The following is a 27,877-nucleotide window of genomic DNA, read 5'->3' on the forward strand; positions in this document are numbered from 1 at the left end:
TCAGCGAGAGTCTAAGACAGCCGTTTCGAACTCGTGATCTCGCTTGCACAATCTGTTTGTAAAATAAAGTGCAATGCGTGACTGTAAGTTTTTAAGTTATTAAAAATAAAGATATGTTGCAATATGGATATCATCTGTTATAACAGAATCTTTAATACAATCATGTGTTGTAATGTATCGCGATATGGATCATAAAACTTTATTTTTAACGCATCAGAATCAAGATTCACCTCTGGATATTTTTTAATACGTAAGTAGTATGAAATTATATGTATAATAGCAAATGACACAACGATCAATATCACAAATATATCTTAATAGTTAATACTATATATTAATTTAACATTTTATATTAAAAATACATGCAGAAAGTTATGATAGCATGAAAAAATTACTAATTATTGATATAACATTTTTAACAAATTTACAGCGATGTTAGATATTGATTATATAATTATAATAATTCTAGTAAGTTCTTGCAAATGTATTTATTATATCAGACATCAGAAGAAAGAGAAGGAAGACCATGTTGCCGTATTCTATTTCATAGAATATAGCTATAATCACTTCTCATCATCCTTTTCTTTATCCTTCAAGCCTACGGTTACGTTAATTAATTATATGTACAGCGATGCGAAAGAGACAGACAGATGCAAATTAATTAACGGAAGCATCAGTATCCATGGAGAGTCATATAATTAGCATCACCGAGTTGGAACCGTACGGTACAGTGCGCAACTTACGGAAATTCTTCCGATGCTTTTTTGCGTCAATATCTTTCATGCCGCGCGTATATTATTTTAAAGATTTGAAAGAAAAAGATAAAAAGAGGAAAAGAAAAAAAGTTGAATAATGATAAAGATCTTATCTTATTGATAAGATTGTTATAACAGATGGAAAGAGATGAGAGTAAGTTTCAGAAAAAACGAACGATACGTTGTAGTATTTTGTTCCAGCGTTTTTATTCATTCGGCTAAAGTCTAAAGCATCACGAAAAGCATTATACACAGTTGGAAACTCTGTTTTCTTGCTAAAAAAATATACCGGTTAAAATTTTTGTGTTAAATATTTAACACATTCATGTGTTAATTTAATATATTGCTCTGGTGTTAATTAAACTCAAATGTTAAATTATTAAAACAATTGAAAAAAATGTAAGAATAACACAACATGCATGTTATTTTTTATTTTATACAATAGATATGTTCCGTATTATTAGTAAACAGGATTGTTAAAATGTACAGAAAAAATTTTGATTTAAATTTACAATAGGAGAATGAAAGCGGCTAAGGACCGTAAATAATATTTTTCTAAGTTAATTTTCTCATTAAAAATATACTGATTTTACACTAAATTTATTTTTAATTATTTTAAATTTGCATTCATTTTGTGTTAAAATATTAATATAATATTTTAGTGTCACTATTTAATATATCTATATTATATTAAATTAATACAAAAATTGGGTGAACTATTTGGGACAGGTGATATTTGTTAAATTTAACACACATTTTTCAACTGTGTAGAAACGATGCACGTTACTTACTCCGAATTTGGTTGAATATGATAATGCTAAAAATATTCCGTCTTAATAAAAAAATATTTATCGGAATTTGAGCGTGAATATAGCGTGAAGATGATAAGTTCTCTTTATAAAGATTTTGTAACTTTTATATAAATTGACATCTCAAAGTATCAAGTGGAGTTATAAAAATCGAAATGAACAAAATGATTACAAAGATTATAATCGCATCGTACGATTGCATAATTTGTGTTTTTCTTGTTTCATTTAATTCGTATCAATCAAGACGAAGCATTATACATATACATTTGAAATAAGAAATGTGTTATTATGACTATTGCAAGGTCGATTCGACTGATATGAGGAAGTTTTTTATAACTGCCGTTTATGGAAATATGTATGATCAATTTGATTATGTAAGTTTACGCTTACATATATATGTATATATATATAATATTCTTAAATTTTTCATAAAATATATACATATAACAGAGCATTTTCAACAAGTGACCTATACTATATGAACTTAAATTTGATTCATATAAAGATAAGTCTAAACACATATTTCGCACAGGGTGCATAATAATTTAACCGTGATGTCTATTATCTTATTACTTTGACTGTTCTGGACGCTATTACGCTTTATTCATACCTATCAACGACCGTCTTACTAACAATAAGATCTAACAATGATGTTCATAAATGCATGATTGATATTTTTTCAACGTTTAAATTAAATACACAAAAGACTTATTTTAAATTTTATATATATATATATATATATATATATATATATATATATATTTTTTTTTTTCTTGCAAATATAGGAGATAATATATGGATTTATTCTGAATTATTTTTATCTTGATATATATTATAATAATCTGATCTGATATTATAATAATCCTGAATAATCTTTAAAAGGCTTTAATTGTAGCTTATTGTTTCTTAAAAAGTTATAAACAAATAAAGTAAAACATGCAAATGACTCTTGAATGCGACAACTTGCGTTTCATCGAGTATAAAATCTAAATTTTATGAGTTTTAGATATTTGTATATTTATTGTGAAATGAATGTGCGTGAGCAGGGTAAGAACTTCGTCTCTCTCTCTGCATTGCCATCTCGTTCTAACCCAACCTCTATAATTTAATTTCAAATTTCAAACTTCAGGTAATTTTTCATGCAAAATGAGGTTTAAAGATAGACTGACGATAAAAGATTCGATATTGTATACAAATTACATTAATCTATACTTATTGTTAGACATACTTGCATATATGTAAGCGAGCATACACACACAAACACACATACATTGGAGATTTATTTAAATGAAAAAAAAATCAATAAATATTTATTATTAACAAATCAATTTTTCACAATTTTTCACAGAAATCACTGAATAATGCAAGATAAATATTATTTTTTATCTAAGGTCTTAATCTTATCTGAAATTAGATTAGACTGAATTAAAAAGTTTATAGAGGGAGGATATAAGAAGAGGAACAAAACATCTCCCTCGTTCACGCATTTACTTCACAATAAATATAGTAATAATTTAAGTCAAAATATATAGAATAATAAACCTCTGTTATTTCAAAATTTTTACTAAAAAAATTGATATATTGTATATACATATATATATATACATATACATATATTAATAATATATTAATCCACATTAAAAATTATTATATGTGTTATATAGATTACAACATGACTGGAATAAATAATTTAAGCTATGATGACATCGAATCAATGGTAAGTTAAAGATATTAAATAATAATTATACGATGAATATATACCAAGAAGAAATATAAGATAGAAATATGGATATGATATACAATAATGATGCCCTTTTATGTTTTAAACTTTAAAAAAGACAGATTATGATAAAAAAACAAAGCTTTAAGATATGTTGTAAAGTTCACAATTTTAAGTATTTGCTTATTGTTTATTAAAAAATTATTAACAAATAAAGATTACATAAAAAATCAAGAAAAATTTATAATTAGAAATTCGAATTAGAATATTGAATTCAATATTGCAGTTTTTTTTCTACCTATATCCAGTTTTTGCTTTCAATTTTGAGATTTTTGAATATACACAATTATATACGTATATAAAAATCTATATGTTTGTTAAGTGTGTGTATAATATGAATAATAATTCTTATACAAACTGTGGTTAATATTGAATTTTCTCTGCAATTTTATCTTGTATGATTTGCATAATTCTTCATTAATAACTTTTTAATAAATTATTAGTGACAACTAAAATATTGAACTGAGTTATTTCCTTCGAAGATCAATATTAAATAGGAAAATATACCATTATTTTCGATCTTGAAAAACTCTATCCCTTATTTCGCAAACTTAAACTTCATTTTAATCTGATGGAGGATAAGCCAAGAGTTTACTATCGTATCCTCTCGCGTGATATTCTCGAAAGAATAAACAACTATCGCATAACCCAACGCATTTTACCTGTCTCAGCGATGCTTGCGTATGCAAAAATTTGCATCCGCGCACTTTGAAAATTTGCATGAATATATATAAGGCGAAGCTGCTGGCAGATTCGAGATATTGTAGCGTGTCTCCTCGAATAAATATCGGAGATACGACATAAATTATCACTATCGTATTTTTCTTATTTTTATGCTTTTACAGAAGCGCTTAACAAATTTAAAAAATTAACAGCGATTTTGATAATTTTGACACTAACTCTAGCATTTGCTTTAATTTGACAGTTGCGATTTGCAATAAATTAATAGTTTTTATTTTTTTATAAATCAATTGTTTTTATTTATTTTTTTAAATAAATCGTGGTTGAGCATATATATATTTTTACAAGAACAAAACTATCTCTGTTAATATGATATTATTTCCGCAGCCGTTTTCCATGGGTTGATTGGCTTTGGGGTAGCTAATTTCGCTGGTTCTGGTTTTTGCGATTAACGCCTCCGGACCCGTTCGATTGAATGGTTAACTTTAAAAATAAATACAGGACAAAAATTTATACAAAATATATATTTATTTATAGAATTTTTTATAATAAAATGTATATTGATATGATAAAATTGGAAATGACAATCGAAATATAGCGGATTGCAATTCTTTCTCGTCTCTCTTTTAATTCAAAAGTCCGAAGCTCTTGAATAGGACAAGCTGAAGCGAAAACTCGGTCTCGCTTTTTGTTCCTATTGTAATGCTTATTTTTGGTAACGTCGCTCGTACGAGCGAGACAGTTTTGTGCTGGCTTAAAAAACCTGGAAAAGCGGACCAAGCGTGATTGCGCTGCAATTATGAGAAGTAGCGTTGCACGCTATGACGAAGATGTCGAAGAGAAAAATAATGATAGAAAAAGGAGGCCGCGGAGCGGAAATCGCAGCGTACTCCGGCATTGTTTCAATTAATGGGCCGTACTCGAAAGCTCGAAGAATTGTGAAAAGAGAGAGCGAGAACGAGAGAGCGAGAGAGCGAGAGAGCGAGAGAGAGAGAGAGAGAGAGAGAGAGAGAGAGAGAGAGAGAGCTGCTATGGTGTAATTCCATTGAATTAATCGATTTATGTAGAAAATATGAAGAAACTATTCTTGTTTTTATTTCATATAAGTTTTCTTCGTTTTTCATATTTTTTGCTTCTAATGATATTTGCATAAATACATACTAGCATTTACAAAAATATAATTATGTTATATACATATATAATTATTCTAAATGTGTGCTACGTTACAAAAGTATCGTTAGGTTTTCGTTACACGGTACGCAGTATATAAGATAAAAAATTAAAAAAAAAAAAAAAAAAAAAAAAAAAAAAAAAAAAGCGGGATTAAAACCATCTTGTCACATTGTTTCTTAATTATTCGAAATCATGCGAGACATATATCTTCGTGTTTGTAACAATATTGCGCGTCACTATTTAAAAAATAGATAAGAATGAGCGAGAACGAAGGATTAAATAATTGGCATCTGCTTCACAAAATGTTTGTTTGTCGGCTGAATGCCATTTAATTTGCATTAAGAAGCTGTTTGGCATGTTCACTCTGCATACATCTGCAAATCGAGTTATTCCTGAATGTAGCTGTTAGAAACATATCAGAGTCATGAGTAAACGCTACCCGACGAAAGTTATTTTCCCGTTGGATGGATGATTTTTTCACTAACTTTCTATCTCTCATGATCTTCAAAAAAGCAAACTACATATATCTGCATTATATGTATAATTACATTATTTATTATTACAGATTTATTATTGCATTATTATAATAAATTATTATTGCAAAAATTTTACATATTATGTATTTGCCTATTTAATCGACTAGTACATAAATTCGCAGTTTAACATCTAAAATATTTTCGCGTGCATATATAGTTTGTTTGTGCATCGTATTTGCATTTCTAATTTAAAGATACGAAAACAGGAAGAATTCAAATGGCGAACAGCGTCATTTTTATGTTGTAAACAGTTTCTCTATTGGCTCTTACTTGCTGAGAAATTCTCACAAAACTTGGGAAAACGTGTCGAGGCATAAAAAGAATATACGAATATCGTACGTGATGGAGAGATGCGTACAAAGCTCTTTCGAGACTCTCTTTTTCACGTTTGAACGAGAAAAGACTGAAAAGGGATACTACAAAAGTGTATTTTATTACATGCGAGCATCGCTATGTTTGTTGCCTTTTCCGATTGGCGGATAATTCTATTGTACGAGTAGAAAACATTTTTTACATATTATAAAGAGTTTTTATTTAATCGATAAAGGAATCGACTATAAATCGTGACTAACGTCAGTTATTACATGAACGATATGAAGGAGAGAGATGTATAGATAAATCATTCCTGGATTTTTCGGTCAATAGGTAGGCCATGTGCCGTGACTCGCATTGGTATAGAGGGATTAAAGAGCACAACGTGCTATTAAAGAGCACAACGAAAGCTTTCGCACGCGCAAAAGCAACAGGACGAATAACTTTTATACGCAATAAGAAGATTTCGTATATGTATATATGTAATATCAGAATATTTGAGGTTAGTTACAATCCGAACATAATCTCTTCTTATTCTTTCAATTTATACTTTCGTTGCATTAAAAAATGCTTTGCACTTTTTTAAAATAAATACAAAAAAAAATTATTAAAAGCTTCCTCTCAGTCTCTCTCCATATAATTCGCCTAAGCTCGCCCACGCCCTCGAGCATCGACACGAGCCCCGCGCGCGTTGTTTGTCTACTGTCATTGGCGCGGCGAGATATACGTTCTGCACGAGTAAAAAGGTGCACGCAAATTTATTTCAACATTTTTTTTGTTTAACAAAAATTGCATGTTTGTCATTGGAAAATCTTTCTAGTATAAAAATCGAAAATTTAGTCCTTGACTGCGTTAAGAATTATTGAAATTCCGTAAAGTTACTTAAATAATAAACAATGAAAACAAAGCGTTTGGCATAATACATAGATCTTGAAAAAAAAAAAAAAAAAAAACTTGACGCCTATGGGATAAAACAATCGCGTAAGAGACGACGTCCGTTCGCTCGTCTTTTCGTCGAGTGAACCCATACCCGTACACGGCAGTCGTTCTCTGCGAGCGGAAGCCATGAATCTTTATTAAATCCACGAAAATGTCGAAGCGGTCGCGTGGCTCGTGAAACGTGTGCCGCTCTCTATGATCCCTAAAAAAGTATTTATTTCTCCCTTGCTCCCCTTTCTCGTACAATATGCGCGATCCTCATTTACTTTTTGGCTATTTACATTGTGTAACGCGCAACTCGTCATATACATATGTATGTATATTATGAGTCATAATACGACTTTTTTTTTATTTTCGGTGACACGTCGCTCTCCCCGAGTGAAAAATCGCGAAAATTGTCCGCAAGGCAAAAATGAATATGATATTTAATTTGATACGGTAAATAACCGCTTCCATATAGGCGAAGATTTTTTTATTTTTATGTTTGCATAATTTTTAATCAAAAATTATATTAGTGTACATTTTTGCCAAGTGTTATATATGTATATGTGTTGTACCCATATAACACTAAAGCTTGCAACAACATTGCTGCAACATTGCAATATTGCATATTGCAGTTTAATGTTGCAGAAATATTGCAAAGACATTATTTTACAATATAACTTCAGCAATGTTACAGCAACATTACGAAAATATTCCAAAAAAAGTATTTAATAATCGCTAGTTCATTTGTTTATCGCTATGCGGCGCATGTTGCGCTATCTATTCCTTATTTAATTTTTAGTCACGGTGATTATATAAAGTTTACAAAGAGCGGCTAATAAGATTAAAGATATAATAATTATTTTTATTAGTTTAAGTTGTATGATATAATCCCAACATAAGGGACTCAGACATCGGACTAAGAATTCTTTTAATAGTTTCCATTCTTATATAAAATCAAAAATTTGATAATAATTTTCTAATATGTAAGATATTTCAGATTTTAATAAATAAATTTTGAGATTATATAAAGACGAGAGAGATGTGAAAAAACTCATTGTATGCGTAAATCCACGACAATCTTTTCGCATCCGGATATCTGAATATTTCGGATACAAAAAGATTGCAAATTTACACAATTGCAAATTGAGTTTTTTCTTATTTCTCTTAGATACTCTCTGTCAATGAAGGAAGTCGAATGTGTAACCAAAAATTTACATTTTATAATTTCGTTATTATTATAATACAGAAAATCTATATACACACTAGATGCTGACTCTTATATTCCTATAATTTCTTATTATTTTTTTTTACATATTAAGAACATTATGTCGATAAATATACATAAAGCATTATTGCATATATATTATATTGCTATATTGCTGCAATATTATATTGCAATATTTCTGTAGGCGGACATTTTACTATTGCTGTAATATCATAACAACGTTGCAGCAACATTTCGCAATGTTTCTGCAATGTTTCTGCAATGTTGCAATCTTGCAGAAAAATATTGTTGCAATCTTGCGGTGCTGTATGGGGTGTACGTATTGTTTCCTCGATTATGTTTTCCTCGACTATGATTTTTTTCTGCTTTACTAATCGCATAATATAACAAAATGTAAAAATTTATCAATTTTATATGCGAGTACATGCACAAAAAGATACACAATGCATCCCTCGACGATCTGTATTTTGTGCCGGCCTTTTTAAAAAAATGATATTATCAGTGATTTATTTCTGATCTTTTTGCCTCTACCTTTTGCCGGCGTTATTACTATCATAAATTCAGGCATGTCCACGATGTGTTTGATATATCTGACCTGACCTGACCTATTCACTTGTCTTCCAACTTCCGTCTTTCACGTATTTTAGAAATTTTAACATTTCCGCAAAAATAATGAAATTTCCCTGGTTAATGTCGTTTGTATCCTTCTTCTGTCTTTCTCACAGATTCATCGCTTGATGAGTTATACTGTTTCTCTCTTCTATGTATATAATATTGCATTTATGTATAATTCTATTTCGTCATCTGTTTCTAACTGTGTAATATTTGAGCTTATCTCTTATTTCTCATCTTTTTTTCACATCGGTCGCTCTCACAATATTTTAGCAGTCATCAAATGACACTGCAGTAGATAGAATTTCATGATAAAGAAAATATGATTGGTATCTGATTTGTAAAAACTGGGATATGTTCATTATTTTAATCTATATTGTATATGAATGCAGAAATACTTCAAACAAACTCCAATATAATTATCAGTGTTATAGATCTTATTAATTATCTAATTAACTATTTATCTCTCTTCCCTCTCCATCCTATCTTTGTTTTTCTCTCTCCCTCTTTCTCTCTTACTCTGAATTTAGAAAAATTTAAATAAAGCTAGATAAGATTTTGACAAAAAGGAACAGTTCTAGCTAATTCCTTATTTAATAATATTACAATACTCATCAAATTAACAATTTAAATCGATGAAGCGAACTCAAATAGTAAAGTACATCGCGCTGATTCTATATTTTATCTATTCCTTGCGATAATTAATGTTTATGATAACACCATGCTATAAAAAAAGCGTTACTTTTCTTTAAAGAGCGGTCGGGAAAGCTGATAACAATTGTTCAACAATTAACAGCTGAAACATCGTAAAGTCGATCCTGCGAATGTATACATCAAACGTTTATTAGACAGCTTGTAGAAGAAACTTTTGTCATTACATGAGATGCATAAATTCTTGCAAAAGCTAATAAACTTGATCGCATTTAAATGACGGTTGCAATCGGGTGGCTCGTTTGTCTTAATAGTGAAGCAACAGCTAGTAGGGATGGTTTATAGCAAGTCGAAGAAGAGTAGGAAGAAGAGTCTAGAGTTTAGATAGGAGGTAATGATAAAAGAGAGAAAGAGAGGGGAGCAAAAAGTGGGCGTGTGCGTGCGTGCGTGCGTGCGTGCGTGCGTGCGTGCGTGCGTGCGTGCGTGTGTGTGTGTGTGTGTGTGTGTGTGCGCGCGCGCGTGTGTGTGTGAGAGAGAGAAAGAGAGAGAGAGGGGGGAAGCGAAAGGAACGGAAGGAGAAAGAGTATGTCTATACATCTTTGGTGTAAGAGCGTCGGTGGTGATATCAGTGGTAGTGGTGTATACACCGCGTTTAAGCTCACGGGGAAAACTGTAGGAGCGCGAATGCGAGCTTGAAACGCGGGTGCGGACTTCAGTCGCGTGCGACATACGCTCCCGGTTGCCACGGTCCGTACGCAGTGGGAAAATTTGTGTTTTCTTATTAAAAAAATATGCCGGTTAAAATTATTATGTTAAATATTACACATCCATGCGTTAATTTAACATATTGCTGTTGTATCGGAATGAGTTAATTGAACTCAAATGTTAAATTATTAAAGCAATTGAAAAAAGTGTAAAAATAATACAATGTGCATATATTTTGAATTGTACACAACATGCTCTGTATTATTAGTGACAGAATTTATCTGTTAAAATTTACAAAAAAAAAATGTTGATTTTATTCTACAGTAGGAGTGAGATTGACTGCAGACCGTAAATAACATTTTTCCAAATTAATTTATCATTAAAAATATGTTAATTTACAGAAAATTTATTTCAAATTATTATGAAGTTTGCATTTATTTTGTGTTGAAATATTAACATAGTATTAGTGTCATCATTTAACATATCTACATTATGTTAAATTAGCACAAAAATTTGTGTGGACTATTTGGGACATGCGATATATATTAAATTTAACACAAATTTTCCAACTGTATAATGTTCGCGTCAACTGCGATTCGATACAACTAAAAATAAACTAATGTAAAGACGAATGTTGTCAATGTAATGTGCACGTAAAATTGATCTGTCGTATATGAGTTATTAACATTTTTGAATCTTAATCAAATTATTTTTATAATAAATGTCTACACAATACGGATGTAACTTGAGTTGTAATCGTGATTTTAATGAATCGAAAAGTAATATAAGCCAAGAATTGCATATTGCAACAATAAGATACCATATGAGTATACGTACTAGGATCGTAGCGATAATGCGATGAGAGAATTTTTCAATTTTTGCACTGTATCGAAATTAACAAGGCCAATGAAATGGAGCATGATTCTTGTGATATAATTTGATGGACTATTTATATTTTCTTAGTGAGTCCCTATTGATCGAAAAAATTAAGGCTACGCGGATAATAAATATCGTCAAGAGGGATAGAGAGAGAAAAAAACAAAAAAGTGCAAGATAGTGAATAAGAGCGCTTTACGGACAATAATCGTGCATATGAAAACAATTCAAAACGAATCTCCTCCAATTTTAAAGTTCAAGATGGCGTAATAAAAATACTGCATTTGATTTTTGCATTTTTCTTTAATAATTGATAAAGCTTGTATCAAAAGACGCGTCGATCTTTTTCACAAAAAAAAAAAAATCACATTAAAATGTCAATCTTTATTAATTAAGTGCCAAATATAATCTATGTTTGATAACATAAATTACATATATTAATGAAATATTTTTATTATATACATTAATAAATATTTATTAAATTTTTGCACATATAAAATCGACTAAAATTCTATCGCTAAACATTTAAAAAGTGATTAGTGAAAGTTAAGTGAAACATATAGATTTCTGTCGGAAATTGTCAATAATTATGAGGGATAAATTTACATTCAGCGTGAGTACTAATTATATGTATATCTTATTTAATTCTTATATTTTTTCTATGGGTTTGTTGTAATTGACTGAAAAAAATGAAAGAAAAATACAAATTTGAAGTTAATATTTATATTAATTTATAATCATTAATCTGTTGACTAAAACGCGTGCAGACGCCTCGAGATCATATAGATCATAGAGATTGTAGCATATTTTCTCTTTTTCTACTTATGTTAGAGACAATCATATGATTTCGTGAGCATTGAGAATTCAGTGTTATCATTTTGCTACTTTACTGAACTAACACTGAATTCTCAATGCTCGCGAAATCATATGATTGTCTCTAACATAAGTAGAAAAAGAGAAAATATGTATATATATATATATAGGGTGTCCCATTTTAAAGGACCCACTCGAATATCTCAAAAACACTGCGTTAAATCGAAAAATGTTTTAAACAAAAGTTATGTGGCTTTAAGGGGGCCATAAGATGGTGACAATGATTTGACCTTGGAAAATCATTTGAAGGTCATGTGAAGGTCAACTTTAAAATCTTAAATGGAAATCCCCATTTTTTATTTAATATTCTTGTAGCTGACATCGAGAGCTTTTCAAAACACTATAATAAAGTATTTTTTCATTAAGTACTTTTTGAGTTATTTTATATTTTAATCTGACATATTTTGATATAAAAAATAAAATATTTCGTAAAATATTCAGTTTTCGATAATTTTACCGTAATACTTCTATGAACAGAATAATAAAACAAATTAATTAGTGCCAAAAAAACAAATGATTGTTTAAAAAAATACATTGTAACAAATTTTCTTAAAAACAATTTTTTTTTTATACTAATTGATTTGTCTCATTAGTCTGTACATAGAAGTATTACGGTAAGATTATCAAAAACTAAATATTTTACGAGATATTTAATTTTTTATATCAAAATATGTCAGATTAAAATATAAAATAACTCAAAAAGTACTGAATAAAAAAATATTTTATTATAGTGTTTTGGAAAGCTCTTGATGTCAGCTATAAGAATACTAAGTGAGTTTTCATTTAATATTTTAAAGTTGACCTTCACATGACCTTCAAATAATTTTCTAAGGTCAAATCATTGTCACCATCTTATGGCCCGCTTGAAGCCGCACAACTTTTGTTTGAAACATTTTTCGATTTAACGCAGTGTTTTTGAGATATTTGAGTGGGTTCTTTAAAATGGGACACCCTGTATATATATATTCTACTCTATCAATTTAAACTCTCGAAGAAGATGTTGCCAATAAAACAGTATGCGAAATTATTTATGTGATAAAAATAATGTCTTATTGATGTAATTTACAGTCGGGAGTTCCGAACATGCATGAGACCCTTTCTAGTTTTCCGGAACAGTTTGGAGATAGTCCGAGGAAACCGGAAATAAAGCCAGAAATTTTGAAGGAGATGGATAGGACCGCGGACAATCTGAAGTGCGGTTGGTACTGGTTCAGACCAATTTATTTGCAGAAATTTCGTACAGCGAAATGGGCGCTTTTCTGGTTATGCTGGGCCGGAGCTATGCAGGGTAACTATTATATTAGTTTTTGACTTTTCGTCATAAATTGCTTAGTCCACTCTTAAAAAAAAAACATGTTAAATCGATACTTACAAGTATTATTTCCTCTTTTCCGCGATATTGATTGGTTATCTCAACACTATGCATTACTTTATATCAATGAAGGCTTGTCATGGCTGAGCGATGCATTTGACAGTACAAATTTCAGTATGTGTATATAATTTTAATTTAATCGATTTGGAAAAAAACTGGTAAGTAGGAATAATATGTAAATAATTTACATATATATATATATAGGATGTCTTTTTAATCTTAACAGGCAAATTTTGAAAAATATAGAAGATGCGAAAAAATATTTCGTACAATAGTTTTATGGCTTCGAGAAGGACATAAGATGACGTCATTGATTTGACCTTGGCTAGATTGTTTAAAGATCACACGAAAGTCACCTTCAATTTCTTATGGAAACACTCATTTTCCATCACATATTCTTGTAATTATTTTCTCGATTTTTTCAAAAAGGTATAATAAAGTATTTTTTTTATTAAGTGTTGTTTGAGTAATTTTATATCTTAATCTGACATATTTTGCTATAAAAAATAAAATATCTCGTAAAATATTTAGTTTTCGATAATCTTACCGCAATACTTTTATGTACAGAATAATGAGACAAATTTATTTAGTGTAAAAAAAATAAATAATTGTTGAAAAAATACATTGTAAATAATTACATACTTTTTCTTAAAGACAATTTTTTATATCAATAAAATAACTCGAAATCATATAAAATAACTCGAAAAATACTTAATGAAAAAATACTTTATTATAATGTTTTGAAAAGCTCTCGAGATAAGCTACAAGAATATGCAATGAAAAAAGGGTGTTTCCATAAGAAATTGAAGGTGACTTTCATGTGATTTTCAAATGACTATCCAAGGTCAAATCAATGACACTATTTTATATTCTCCTCAAAGCCATAAAACTTTTGTACGAAATATTTTTTCGTATCTTCTATATTTTTTGAAATATTTGCCTGTTAAGATTAAAAAGACTCAACCTATATATACATATATGTGCGTAAGCACGAGCATGTGTGCGTGTGAGTATGCGTGTGGGTGCGCGCGGGCGTGTGTGAAACAATTAATTAACGCTGTTAATGATACAAACTTCGAATTCGAAACAACACGTTTAAAACTAGGAAAATATAATAATTATAATAGAATAGACTTCCGCGTTTTGGAAATCATAATTTCTTGTATGTCGTACAAAGATATATCTAAGTATTGGGAGAAGTAGATTTTTTTCACATTTCTGGCTTTTTATTTAGAGCTCTGGATAGCATCCCATGAGATACAAAAGAAACTCTTAATATTTTTACGCTCAAACCAATATTGAGAGATATCGCGATTTTCGGTATAACATTTTGCAAAAACCTGATAATATATCAATCACCGGGCGATCATATAAACGTGAAAAAATTAATTAGTACTGTTAATGATTAAAACTCATTCGACTTTGAAAGAACACGGTTAAAACTATAGGAAAATGTAATAATTATATAATAGAATAGATCTTTGCGCTTCGGAAATTATAATTTTCTGTATGTCGATATGCATTATATAATTATAATTTTTCAGCAATCACAAAAATATATATACAGGGTATCCGACAAGTAAGTGACCGAACGAAAGGTGGAGGTAAATTGGATCAAACTGAGTCGAAAAGTCCTGAATCATTTTTTTTATAACGCTTAATAAAGGAATTATTATTGAGTAAAGTCTGGCCACTCAGCGCCAACCTTTAGCCGGGCGCACGTCTGATCAGACTTTACTCAATAATAATTCCTTTATTAAGCGTTATAAAAAAAAAATGGTTCAGGACTTTTTGACTCAGTTTGACCCAATCTACCTCCATCTTTCGTTTGGTCACTTACTTGTCGGACACCCTAGATATATATATTCTTTACTCTATAATAATCTTTCAGCAGTAAATATTGCAAAGTTGATCCTGCATACATCGCAAGTGAACCATTAATTTCTTCATTATACTTTCGTTATTCCAGGAATGGTCGTAAATGGATTTGTAAATGTTGTCATAACGACAATAGAAAGACGATTTGGATTAAAATCATCGGAATCAGGTTTAATAGCGGGTGGATATGACATTGCTAGCTTCCTTCTTCTCGTACCAGTAAGCTATCTCGGTGGCCGTGCAAAAGCATCGAAACCGAGGTACGCACGCATGTACGTCGCCATGGCGCCATTGTCTTATGCATTCCCATACAGCACAGAACATTGCAATTACATTGCAGTAATATTACAATCTTGCAAGTTGCAATGTAATATTGTTGAGACATTATTGGAACATATAATTGTAATATTTTATGAGAATGTTACAGCAACATTTCAAAAACATTACAAAAAACAGTTTTCGGTAATCGCTAGTTCATTAGTTTACCGCTATGCGGCGCGCGTTGTGTTATCTATCCCGCATTTAAGTTTCAGTCACGATGATTACAGAAAGCTTGCAAAGAGCGGCTAATAAGATTAAAGATATAACTATTTTTATCGGTTTAATTTATCCGATACAATCCCAACACAGAGAATTCAGATATTGAACTGATTGTTCAGTAATCGGATACATAAATATCCAAAAAAGTTAAAATTATTCGTTAATTGTCTACTTAGAATGTAAAATAGAGTCTAATATTTATATAAGTAAAATTTTATGAATGAAATTATTTAATCACTACTATTTTCTTAAACTTGTAAATTATTTATAAAATAGCGATGTTAACTAGATAACAGGAAATTGTTAAATAGTTTCCATTTCTATATAAAACCAAAAATTTGATAATAATTTTTTAATATGCACGATATTTCAGATTTTAATAAATAAACTTCGAGAATATATAAAGACATCCAAGAAAGAAAAAACTCGTAATTGCGTAAATTCACAATCTTTTTTTCTTATTTCTCTTGAATGTCTTTATATATTTTCAAAGTTTATCTATCAAATTTAAAGCGTTCTGCATATTTGTAGCAACGCATTTCAATATTACAAATACATTGCACCGTAACATTACTGTAATATTACATTGTAATATTTCTAAGGGCGGACACATTTCAACGTTGCCGCAGACTTGCAGTAACATTGCAGAAACATTTCGCAATTTCCATGCAATATTACAATGTTTCAATGGTCTATGCAACGTTTCTGCAATCTTTCGGTGCTGTATGGGTTAATATTAATACCGACAACTCGCTTCTGTACGATAATTCTCATAAATATTAATCTTACTATCAGTCTGTCCGATATTGTCGGCGTTAATCTCCATTTCGTTTTTTGTCACAACGACGTCTCCGAACTTTCGCTCGTATAATCGACAATCGATAGTTGTATGAAGATTTTAAACTTGAATAGTAGATGCGGTCGACGAAGATCAACTTTTTATAAAATTACTTTGCTCAACATAAAAAAATAATGTACTAAAAAATAATAAAAATATTTACTACAAAAAGAAAACTCTATAGGTAATGTCACATTTTTGATTATATTGTTTTAAACTTTCAAGCGCAGATTGTTTTTCTTAAAAAAGGTTGCAAGGGAAAATTGAGGTTTGGGAAATTAAATCTGCAAAATCAATATACCCATCTGAAAGTATAAAAAAATAGTTCAGTAAATTATTAAATTATATAAATTTATTGAAAGTTTATAATAAAACTACATTATTGTTTCATTTATTTATAATAATTTTATCAATTTTTATCTCTCTCTCTCTCTCTCTTTCTCTCTCTTTTAGATTTAGTTTTTTTTAATTTTATTAAAAAACGCTCATTGCATGCTTTTTAAAGTTGAATTTTTTAATGCAAGGCTTTTTTGTGGAACGCTATTGTAAAAAATAATATAAGTTATATCAGCCAATTGACTCTTATATTAAATTTCTTCTGACTCTCATTTTAAATTAATGCTTAAAACAAATATAATATTACAGATTATATATACAATTACAAATGTATATTTGTTTATGAAAAAAAAATCTAATCTAATTCTTTTAATCACGCATTGCGAGAAAAGTAATGAAGATAAAGATGAAAGCAGATTTGAAAATTTACGAATATATATATAGAATAACATATATCTAAATTAACGCGATTTTTCACTTTTATACGATTCAACTTTAAAGATAGTACTTATCTCGTGTTATAAGACAAGTTATAAATTTATTCAGTTTGTAACAGATGTATATTTTGAAATGTCGTAGGTATATCGGCGTAGGAATTCTAGTTCTAGGTATCGGAAGCTTGCTGTTTGCATCTCCACATTATCTTGCTGGACCATACAGAGGAGGTCAACAAACAGAAAATGTATGCCGAAGTGTCACTAATACGTCGAGCCATTTGGTAAGCGACTTGAGTATTACAAATTATTATATACATCACGTATCCAAATCGTTTATTCATATATCCAGTTTCATTTTCATAGCGTGATAAGTTCACACAATCGAGAAGAGATTAATACTCTTTAATAATAAACATTTATATATATATATATATATATATATATATATATACAGGGTTGGGAAAATTACTTTATAAAAGTAACTCGTTACCGTTACCGTTATTTTTTCTAAAAAGTAACTCGTTACCGTTACTCGTTACTAATTTTAAAAAGTAACTCGTTACCGTTACAGTTACTAAAAAGTAACGAGTCGTTACAATTTCCGTTACTTTTTTACAATACAAACTAATAATTTATTTTGCATAAGAAAAACTTTTAAAAAATTGTAAGCAAGATTTCATTCAAGGTTTATTACTATATAAATGATTAAATTTTATCGAAATTCTTTATTAATTTTTAATAAAATTTGTTGCTCCATAGTATCATCATTTAAATGCCCTCTTTGTGGTGTTAATACAGAGTCACCGATGCTAAACATTTTTTCTACAGATGCACTGCTTGGTAGAGCTGTATTATAAAAAAGCTGTATAATAAAAAGTTTTTTAAGTTTTGGATAGTCGTTTAACATTTCTATATTACAATTATTTAATTTTAAAAACCGTTGCAATTCTTCTTGTTCAAATTCATTTTGCACCGTTTTTTGCTCAAAAATGAAAAAATCATCGTGATCGTCAGATTTTCCAGCTTTTGAAGAATTTTCAGTTGATCGGATTCCCAATAAATCCTCCAAGTAATTTTCAGCACGTTTTCTTTTTTCTCCGGTTAACCAGTTTAACTTAAATTTTGGATGTAAACATACTGCTATTATTAATTCTTTTGTTTCAAATATTGTAAGAAATCTAAAATCAAATATAGTAAATTAAGCGACATTGTTTGTTTTATTGAAATTAATACTTTTGAATCAATAGTTTAAAATAAAATAATATTTTTCAATTAAATCCTTATTTAAAATTAAATAACATATGTATTAATCAAATTAATAAGTTACCTTTTATTTAAACCTTGCTGAATAGCTTCAACTAATGAATGGCAATCTATAAGGTCAGATTTATTGAGATTTTCTAATTTTCGTTGCAAGGTACTTAGAACTGGTAGTAAATGAGAGCTCTGCTTTTCCGAAAAGATAAAGCTCTCATTGGATATCGCGCGTCGCGTCATCGCACTGGTCTGCAAGAGCCATAAGTTGATCAATCACATTCAAGCATTTTTACAACATTTTAAGAATGCTAATTGGTCGATTTGTTTACGGCTTTACGGTTAAGATAAAAATTTTATCACGCACAATAGCAAGAATAATATCTTAAATAAATCAAAAAATTTGAAAAAAGTAACGATAAAAGTAACTGTTAAATTCGTTACTCGTTACCGAAAAATGTAACGAAGTTACTTTTTCCGTTACAAATAAAATTTGTAATTGCCATTACCATTACAGTTACCGAAAAAAAGTAACTGTAACGGTAACGGCGTTACAAGTAACGCGTTACTTCCCAACCCTGTATATATATATATATATATATATATATATATATATATATATATATATATATATACGGAATATATGCATATTAAATTCTCATTAAATTTTAAATCAAATTTTCATCATATGATAATAAACACAATGTATAATTAAAGCGTGCGTGACTAATCGAAACTTGTTTGTAATTTCGTCCTTTTCTCGATTTCCACTTCTATTCATGTAGTTTGCCTAGTGAACCGACGACGCCAGATTTATCATTATTTCGGCCACTCAGATATCCTGCACGAATCAACCTACCGTTCAAGCGGAGCTAGAGCCTTACAGTGGCGTGTACTTAACCATATTTCTGGTAGCTCAGCTGTTACATGGTGCCGGTGCTGCACCTTTTTATACACTCGGGGTGACATATTTAGACGAAAATGTTTCAAAAAAAATGTCCTCGGTGTATTTAGGTAAGATGTGATTTAGCGCATATATTATAATGTTACATATACAGGATGTCCCAAAAGTAGACTGACAAATCTTCGGATGGTTATAAAAGACAACAAAATAATTTTGCCAATAAATCCGTATCCGTATTTAATGAGTCGTTTTGGCACTAGAGAATCAAAGACTAACAAGGGAACCTCACGAACCTGAAAACTCTGATTTTGATGAAACTTTATATACACGTAGAAAGGATACGGGGGTGGGGGGAGGGGGAGGGTGAACAAATGAATTTAGAAATTTCCAGTTGCGACCCAAAAAACGATTCTAAGGAGTGAAATCACCCCTCGTATATCTAGAGCGGGTTTTTGCTTTTCTCGATATATCTCGAAAATTATTCGAGATATCAAAAAATGTTTTATACAAAAGTTTCATGGTAGAAACTCTATTTAACCACATTAATAAAATTTTGAAAAAATAATTTTTTTTCAAAGATTTTTGCTTGTTTAATCTTTGATTCTCTAGTGCTAAAATGGCTCATTTGTACGGGTTTATTGACAAAATTGATTTGTTTTGGTGTTCTTTATAACTATCTGAAGATTATCGATCTAATACTGGAACACTCTGCATATACATATATATCGTATCAATTTCTTTAATTGATCAATTTCAACATGTAAATGAAATATCTTGTTAGGTATTTATTATACTATGGCCATAATAGGACCTGCATTAGGTTACGTTATCGGTGGTGAACTATTGAAAATTTACACGGATTTTCTTACGGTGGATTCCACGACGTAAGTATTTAAATATCTAGACAGACATAAACAGATTTACATGATATTGTTATTTTCTTTAAAAATAAATTTAGATTTATATTTATACTTAAGATTAAAGAAAATTATAATATGTGAAGAAAAAGATATGTAAATATTTTATAATATTTATAAAGGATTGTTTGAACGAACGAAAAAACATATGACAATGTGTTATCGGAATTTGTCTTTTCTCATTGTCACGCTATAAACGTATTTTATACTTTTTTCTTGATAACACGCGAGAACAGGCGTTTAGTCGTGCGTCAACGGCAACTTTATTAAATTCCCGCGAGGATTTATTGGCTGTTTGCGCCAATTTGTCTGACGGCACATACATGTATACATATATGACCATATGTACGGAAATGATTACACGTGTGTCGACATACAGTTTGGAATAGAATAATTCACTGATCTGATGGTATGCAAATGTGCATATTCACGCATATTTTGCAACTAGAATTCTAGAGCTGTACATATAATGGTCATTCGTAAAGGATTTGATATCGATGGGGAAATACTTCCAGAGTGATAAAACAGCGATTTTAAATAACGTGAGCGAAAAAAAATAAAATTTTGCAATCAAATTGTAATCAAATTGTCTCGATTTGATCAGTCGATTTCCAAGATAAATATCGAACAATAATATAGCGCTCTGACTTTGATTTTATATTGTTATGTATATGATATTTAAGTGAAAAAATTTATTCAAGAAATATGAAAAATACAGAGACACGTGCTTTGTGTAACGCATTGATGTTGTTAAAAGTATTCTTCAAGATCATTAGAGCGTATAATGGGCAGATATTAATAACGCGTGTAATTTTACTCATATATGTATAATATATCCTATAGAGAAAATGTCAAGCGGTGAACCAATATTTGATGATGACGCCGATGTTACTCTTCAAAACTGTCGGTTCATCCCCCGGTACTTAGGATACAATCAAGTTCCATTTGTCTACGCGTCTCCCCGTGGACTCTCCCCTACTACCCATACTATCCTTCATCAACTAGTAAGTCACTGTACCGTGCGAGAATTAAATTAATCGTTAACAAAGCGACAATTTTTTTTTTTTATAATGTACATCTGCGAGTTCGCTAGCAAATTAAGTTTCAAAATCTCGATTTTTCAATGACTTTAAAAGAGTGCGTCATTTCTTCGAATAGATTGTTGTTAAAAAAAAAGTATCAGTTATATATTTTCCAGACTAAATTATTGTTTTAAAACTTATTATAAAATTATAATATTATAATATTATATAAAATTTTATGCCATTTATGTGAAATAGATAAGACTATAATGAAAGTAAATAGTGATGCAGCTTTACATGCCATATACATATTGAATGGCATTTTTACGATTGCCGAGTATCCTTTTTCTTTTACAAGAAACGCGATTCTCGAGAAAAAGAACGCAAAAGTAAGGCGAAATTATTCGTGCAGAGCATTGCCCTCCTACTGTTGCTCGTGAAAATCGTTATACATGTGCCGCGTTTAATTTCGCAGGTAAATGAAAAGTTTTGCCGGAGAAGCAGCGGCAAATGCAGTTATAGCCTCAAGCTGAGGCTGGGAGGTGAACGACTCTTCTACGTATATTTTTCCCAGTTTTTCCGTTTTCTCACTTTCGAGATTCCTTCTACGACAAGTTTCATTGTAGCTACAATATATTCACGTGCCGCTCCTCTAGCAAAGAAATCGAGCATTGTACAAATTGTTCCAGCTTTTCCGGATATTGATTTTTTCCCAGATGTATGGATACATCTGTAAATTCTTCGATTTTGTGTGTGTGTGTGTGTGTGTTATTTTCTTTTTTTCTCAACATTTTTTAGGAAAACAGCATATACTATATAAATATATTTCAATACATACTTTATTTGTTTGATAAATTGTTGATTGAAAGATACATTTGTAAGAATTTATTAATAACATTCATAAAATATTCAAAAACACTCACAATTATTTGTTATTGATATTAATATTTATTTAAATAATATGATTTGTAAGATTTTTAATTTTATCTTAAAATCTTTTATATTATAAAAAACCGCGCCTTTCTTCAGCAAAAGAAGATAATCTCTTTCTTCTATAGAAGAAAAATATTTTTCTTTCACTATTTTTGATAATTATGCATTACAAATTTGTTTGGACCTGTTGTCAAGGTTTGGTAAAATTGACAGAATTTTATTCAGTTACATGATTATGCTACCAAAGTGCCACGCAAAAAGGAGTGTATCCAGTTTATCTCGTACTGGCAATTAATAGAAAAAATGACATAAAACAGTCGAAAATTTTTAAACGCGCAAAATTAAAATTAAGTCATTGCCAGATAAAAAATTATATTATAATACGCGTGAATAATAAAAAAATCATCAACGTAATTTCTTTTTTTAGTTAGAAAAGTTGGTCAAATATTTTTGTTTGGATCAACCCATTTATCAAAATAAAAATCGAAGAAACTATTCGGTAACCTAGTTTCGTCCTATATTTATACGTATTACTTTTCTAAGAAGACTCAAAATAGAAAACCCATATTATAGGATTCACATATATGTGTGTACATAAAAAGAACAGATTTTAAATTTATTTCCAAAAACACAAGATTTTTCCAATACTTTGCTTAAATTATTGCAGCCTGAAATTGTTAAATTTTAGAATTGGACTAACTCCTGATAGTAATGTTTGGATTGGTGCATGGTGGATTGGCTTTTTGGCTGCAGCTATTATTTGCTTCATCATTGCGGTACCCGTTTTGGCATTTCCAGCAGCTTTACCAGGTATGATTACTCTTACGTTCTTTCATAAATATAAAATAATGATGAAATTAATGTTTAGAAATATCAATAAAACTTAATAGTCGATATAATTGAATTTTATAAAAAAAAAAGAATGATTTGAATAGGATCAGAGGATTTAGCTAAGGATAGGGTATCAGAGGCACACGAGAAATCGACCCGACCTTCCACTGCGGAAACGGGGAAAGTGTTTTCCAAAATACGAGAGCTGCCACGTGCTCTGACCGAATTGCTCGGAAATCCAGCATTTTTTATGCTGAATTTAGCAGGTGCCAGTGAAGGATTGCTGATTGCTGGATTTGCTGCCTTTCTACCAAAATTAATTGAAAATCAATTCAGCGTCAATGCCAGTTCGGCTGCATTGTTGATGGGTAAATAATACACAATTAAATTAAATAATAAAAAAGCAGTAAAAAGTCTGGCAAAGCCAGATTGTCAATGCATTATTAACAAAGTTTATACAAAAAATATTAGATAGTTTAAACATTTCGGTCTATAACTTCTTCAGTAATATATAACAAGTACAAGAGGAGGAAAGAGATTAGTTTAAATTATCATCAGTTTTACAGAAGTTTAAATTTATCACTTTATTTATATTATTTTACTCAATCTCTTTTACTTAATATTGCATTTTAAACTTGCGCTTTATTATCTCTCGGCAACCGCAATGTACCGGATAATATAATTTTTGTCTAGGTTTTTGCAACTTGTCATCGTATCGCTGTTTCACTCATTGGTTATTTTGTGTTTTCTAATGTACTCCAGATCTACATTCTCACGGGTGAATAACTATACCTTTACATCCACAATGTCTTATCCATCGCATTTAATTAAAAGTGCAATTAGCAATCACTTTTTACTGCATATTTTTGGAAAAACGTTGTGGCGGATAATTTGAACTTTGCTTACTTTATTTCTTGACTTTCTTGTGAAGAATGCTTCTCTACTATGTTAACTTTCTGTTGAACTTGTACATTTTTAAAGAGGATCCAGACCGATTGTGACCAAAATATTTTAACCGTATGGTATTTTTTGTATAAATTTTATTAATACGTGCATTGATAACTGCATTTGACCCTCTGCTAGTCTTTTATTATTATCTATTTATATCTACATAACGCCTTGTTACATTCAAATTTTTTTTGTACTATTAAATCAATAATTCACACTATGGTCAGCATGAACCTCATATCTCACATATACGCGTACAATGACTTTGTATGGAATTATTTTTATAAAGTTTAAAAAAAACGTGACATAATATCAAAGAAAATAACGTATAAAATAAGTAAATCAATTTTTTATAATTATCAAGAAATAAAATGTTAATTACTGCTTTGGCTCATATAATGAAACGATATTTCTTTTTCTCGTTTTCTTAGGATTAGTAACCGTACCAGCAGGAGGTGGCGGTACTTTTCTCGGTGGTTATTTGATAAAGCGTTTCAATTTGCCCTGTTCTGGCATTTTAAAATTTTGTCTGTTGGCCACTGCTGCCTGCATCGCTTTTACATTATGCTTCGCTCTAAACTGTCCAAACATAGACTTCGCTGGATTAACCGTTCCTTATCAAAATATCACAAGGTTTGTACAATTGATAAATACATCTAATAATATTGAATTGAAGATCATTATAAATTGTTATCAGAATATGACCCATTCAATTACGTTTCTTATTACTCAAATTGTGATATCTTATTACAGAAAAATTTCATTATCTTTGGAGAATATCTGCAACAATGGCTGCGGATGTTCCAGATTACAATTTGATCCTATATGTGGCGTTGATGGAATCACATATTATTCACCTTGCTATGCTGGATGTTATCGTGAAATATCGATAAAGGATGTTAAAGTTAGTCAAATTTTATCTTTCTGTATATATTATATGCAGGATATCTCACTAAAAGTGGCCACCTTTTTTAAACTAAAAGAGATAGACCATAATAAATATACATATATCAAATTAAATGATTTAAACTGAACTATATTATGAGCATAGTGGTTGCTTCCAAAAGCTATTTGTATTAACGAACGGAGTATGCATAATTTTTTTACAATAATGTGGACATTCCGATCTAAAAAAAATTGTAGCGCGTTTGAAACAAATACAACGATGTATAATATGTAAAATATTATATTGTACATTATATTGTATATTATTATATTCATTTCAAACAGCGCTATAACTTTTTATATCAAAACTTATTATATCAAAATATCCACATTATTATAAAAAAAATTATGCATACCTCTCCTTTCGTTAACATAGATAGCTTTTGGAAGCAATCATTATGCTCGCAATAGAGTTCAGTTTGAATCAAATAATTTGATATTTATTTGTTACGGTCTATCTCTTTTAATTTAAAAGATAAAAAGAGGTGATCCCTTTGGTAGGATATTTTGTATATTTTGCAAATATACAGAGTATCCTAGAATTAGATCGACAAATTTTAGGTGGTTATGAAAGACATCAAAACAAGCCAATTTTGTCAATAAATCCGTGTCTGCAAATAAATCGTTTTGGCACTAAAGGATTAAAGACTTACAAGAGCAAGAATCTTTGAAAAAAATTATTTTTTCAAAATTTTATTAATGTGGTTAAATAGAGGTTTTCATCCTAAAACTTTTTTTTTATATTTCGAATAATTTTCAAGATATATCGGGAGAATCAAAAACTCGTTCTATATATAAGGGGTGATTTTACCCTTTAGAATCGTTTTTGGGCCGCAAGTGAAAATTTCTAAATTCATCTATTTACTCTCCCCCTCCCTTACACACGTGTAAAGTTTTATCAAAATCAGAATTTTCGGGTTCGCGAGATTGCCTTGTTAGTCCTTAATTATTTATTGCCAAAACGGCTCATTTGCGGGTTTATTGACAAAATTGATTTGTTTTAGTGTCTTTTGATCACCAGAAGTTTGTTGGTCTAATTCTGGGACATCTTGTATAGTATTTTACTTTTCGTAAAGATAAATTTTATGATGCTTATTTTTCTATAGATATATATGGATTGTAGTTGCATACATTCACCGGCGATGAATTTAACAACCGAAGATACTGGCGATATTATTCATTATCAAGCTATCAACACTACTTGTGGAAACACGTGCTCGTACTTATGGTTGTTTATCGTTTTGGCATTTTGTAATATGTTTATGACCTTTTTATGTACGATGCCAGCACTCTCGTCTACATTGCGAGTCGTGCGGGACGATCAGAGATCGTTCGCTTTAGGCATACAATGGATCAAAGTTCGGATTTTGGGAACAATACCGGCACCGATGGTATTTGGCGCTCTTATAGATGATACTTGCATCTTATGGAATGAAACGTGCGATGGTAGAGGAGCATGTCTCGTATATGACAATTTTTATATGAGCAGGTAAGCAAATTATATACGGTGGTGACTTGTATATAAGATTCATATTCCAGTCGTAAGGTTCAAATTCGTGATTTGTGCGCTCACACATATATATTTTTCAGATACATGCTTGCCCTAGCATTTATTGGAAAAGCAGCTTCGCTTCTTTTCTTTTTCCTAGCATGGTGGACGTATATCCCACCAGGAAGTAGAGACATCGATCAGAATTCGCGACAGCAAACTACTGCTACTTTAACACTGAGCGATACATCTCAAGAAGTACCAACCATAATAGCATAAATTTGGGTTACTTTGTTTTTTAGAAAATTCTCTTTCACTACTACTTTATAGAAATGTGGTAGAAATAATTATAATTTATTACACGGATAAACAAATGTTTCAGCATATCTTTTTATAATAAGATAAACTCTGAGACAGAAAATGATTCCAATGTACAACAAGTGTCATCACAAATGCATAAGCAAATATTAAGATGGGATAAATGTTTATATGTTAATAGAGTACTCACGAAAGAGTGGAAGAGTATGCTGGAAACTCTTTCTTGCGCGTTAAAAATATAACAAATTTTTATAACTCTATATTTAAGGGTTAGAAGTCAATCAAATGATATTAAAACAAATTCCGATTATCATGATAAAGATCTTACAAAATCCAAAACTTTTGCATTTTTCTCTTTCTCTATAATAAACAAACCGCCATGTTGATAAAAAAGCACCAATTTATGCAGTTTTAAAACAAAGAAAAACTTCCGAGCCTTAACTTATAATGTAAATTTTTATAATCCTAACGTTTACAGATTGCCTATTAAAAATTAATTAAACCTATGTATATTTCCTATAATGATAAATATTGATATTACTATGTATCCAAAAAGAAAAACATAATTCACATAAATTTCGAAGACATTTCTATCAATATATCAATGCTTTAGTGGTTATCTTATATATCGTCGATTTGATATCAAATTTTTTACTGTAATTATATTTGTTAAATGAAAGAAATACCAATATGCCTAGGGCCTAGAGTATTTATACATGTCATGAATAAAAAACTACTGAGGTATATTATACAGCTTGATTTTTATTTTTTTGATGTATAAGATACGTTATAAGTAAAATTTTTGCTTTTTCTTTTTCTACGCAATGTTCTTTAAGAAAAAAGCTTGTATAATTCTTATTAAATATTATATAAGTAATTATACAAGTATTAAATATTATACAAATATTTACATTAAAACATATTTTAGAATCACATTAATTTTCAGCCAAAGTATGCCATTCCTTTAAGCAAATTGTATGTGAACTGTACATAACAATCGATA

At 29.9% G+C, this 27,877-nt stretch overlaps 1 protein-coding gene across 8 annotated transcripts; it reads left to right on the forward strand.

Annotated features, from left to right (window-relative positions):
* Window positions 1-27,580, forward strand: Oatp26f (Organic anion transporting polypeptide 26F). 8 transcript variants are annotated; one of them, XM_070303821.1, is made up of 14 exons: window positions 1-250; window positions 630-725; window positions 3,229-3,281; window positions 12,981-13,200; window positions 15,254-15,422; window positions 17,456-17,594; window positions 19,404-19,581; window positions 20,253-20,355; window positions 23,032-23,153; window positions 23,279-23,542; window positions 24,554-24,755; window positions 24,876-25,026; window positions 26,174-26,556; window positions 26,658-27,580. In XM_070303821.1, the coding sequence occupies exons 2-14, from the start codon at window positions 683-685 to the stop codon at window positions 26,833-26,835; spliced, it is 2,205 nt and encodes a 734-aa protein (XP_070159922.1). In that variant the 5' UTR covers window positions 1-250; window positions 630-682; the 3' UTR covers window positions 26,836-27,580. The 8 variants fall into 8 exon arrangements, with proteins under 8 accessions (XP_070159922.1, XP_070159924.1, XP_070159927.1 ...); XM_070303823.1 differs by lacking the exon at window positions 630-725 and adding an exon at window positions 1,809-1,919; XM_070303825.1 differs by lacking the exon at window positions 1-250 and adding an exon at window positions 1,809-1,938 and having other exon boundaries at window positions 489-909.
* The last annotated feature ends 297 nt before the right edge of the window (window positions 27,581-27,877 follow it).

This window comes from Polyergus mexicanus, unplaced genomic scaffold (genome assembly GCF_030449975.1).
Source record: "Polyergus mexicanus isolate NDT 795.1 unplaced genomic scaffold, iyPolMexi1.0 SCAF_11, whole genome shotgun sequence".
NCBI lineage: Eukaryota > Metazoa > Arthropoda > Insecta > Hymenoptera > Formicidae > Polyergus > Polyergus mexicanus.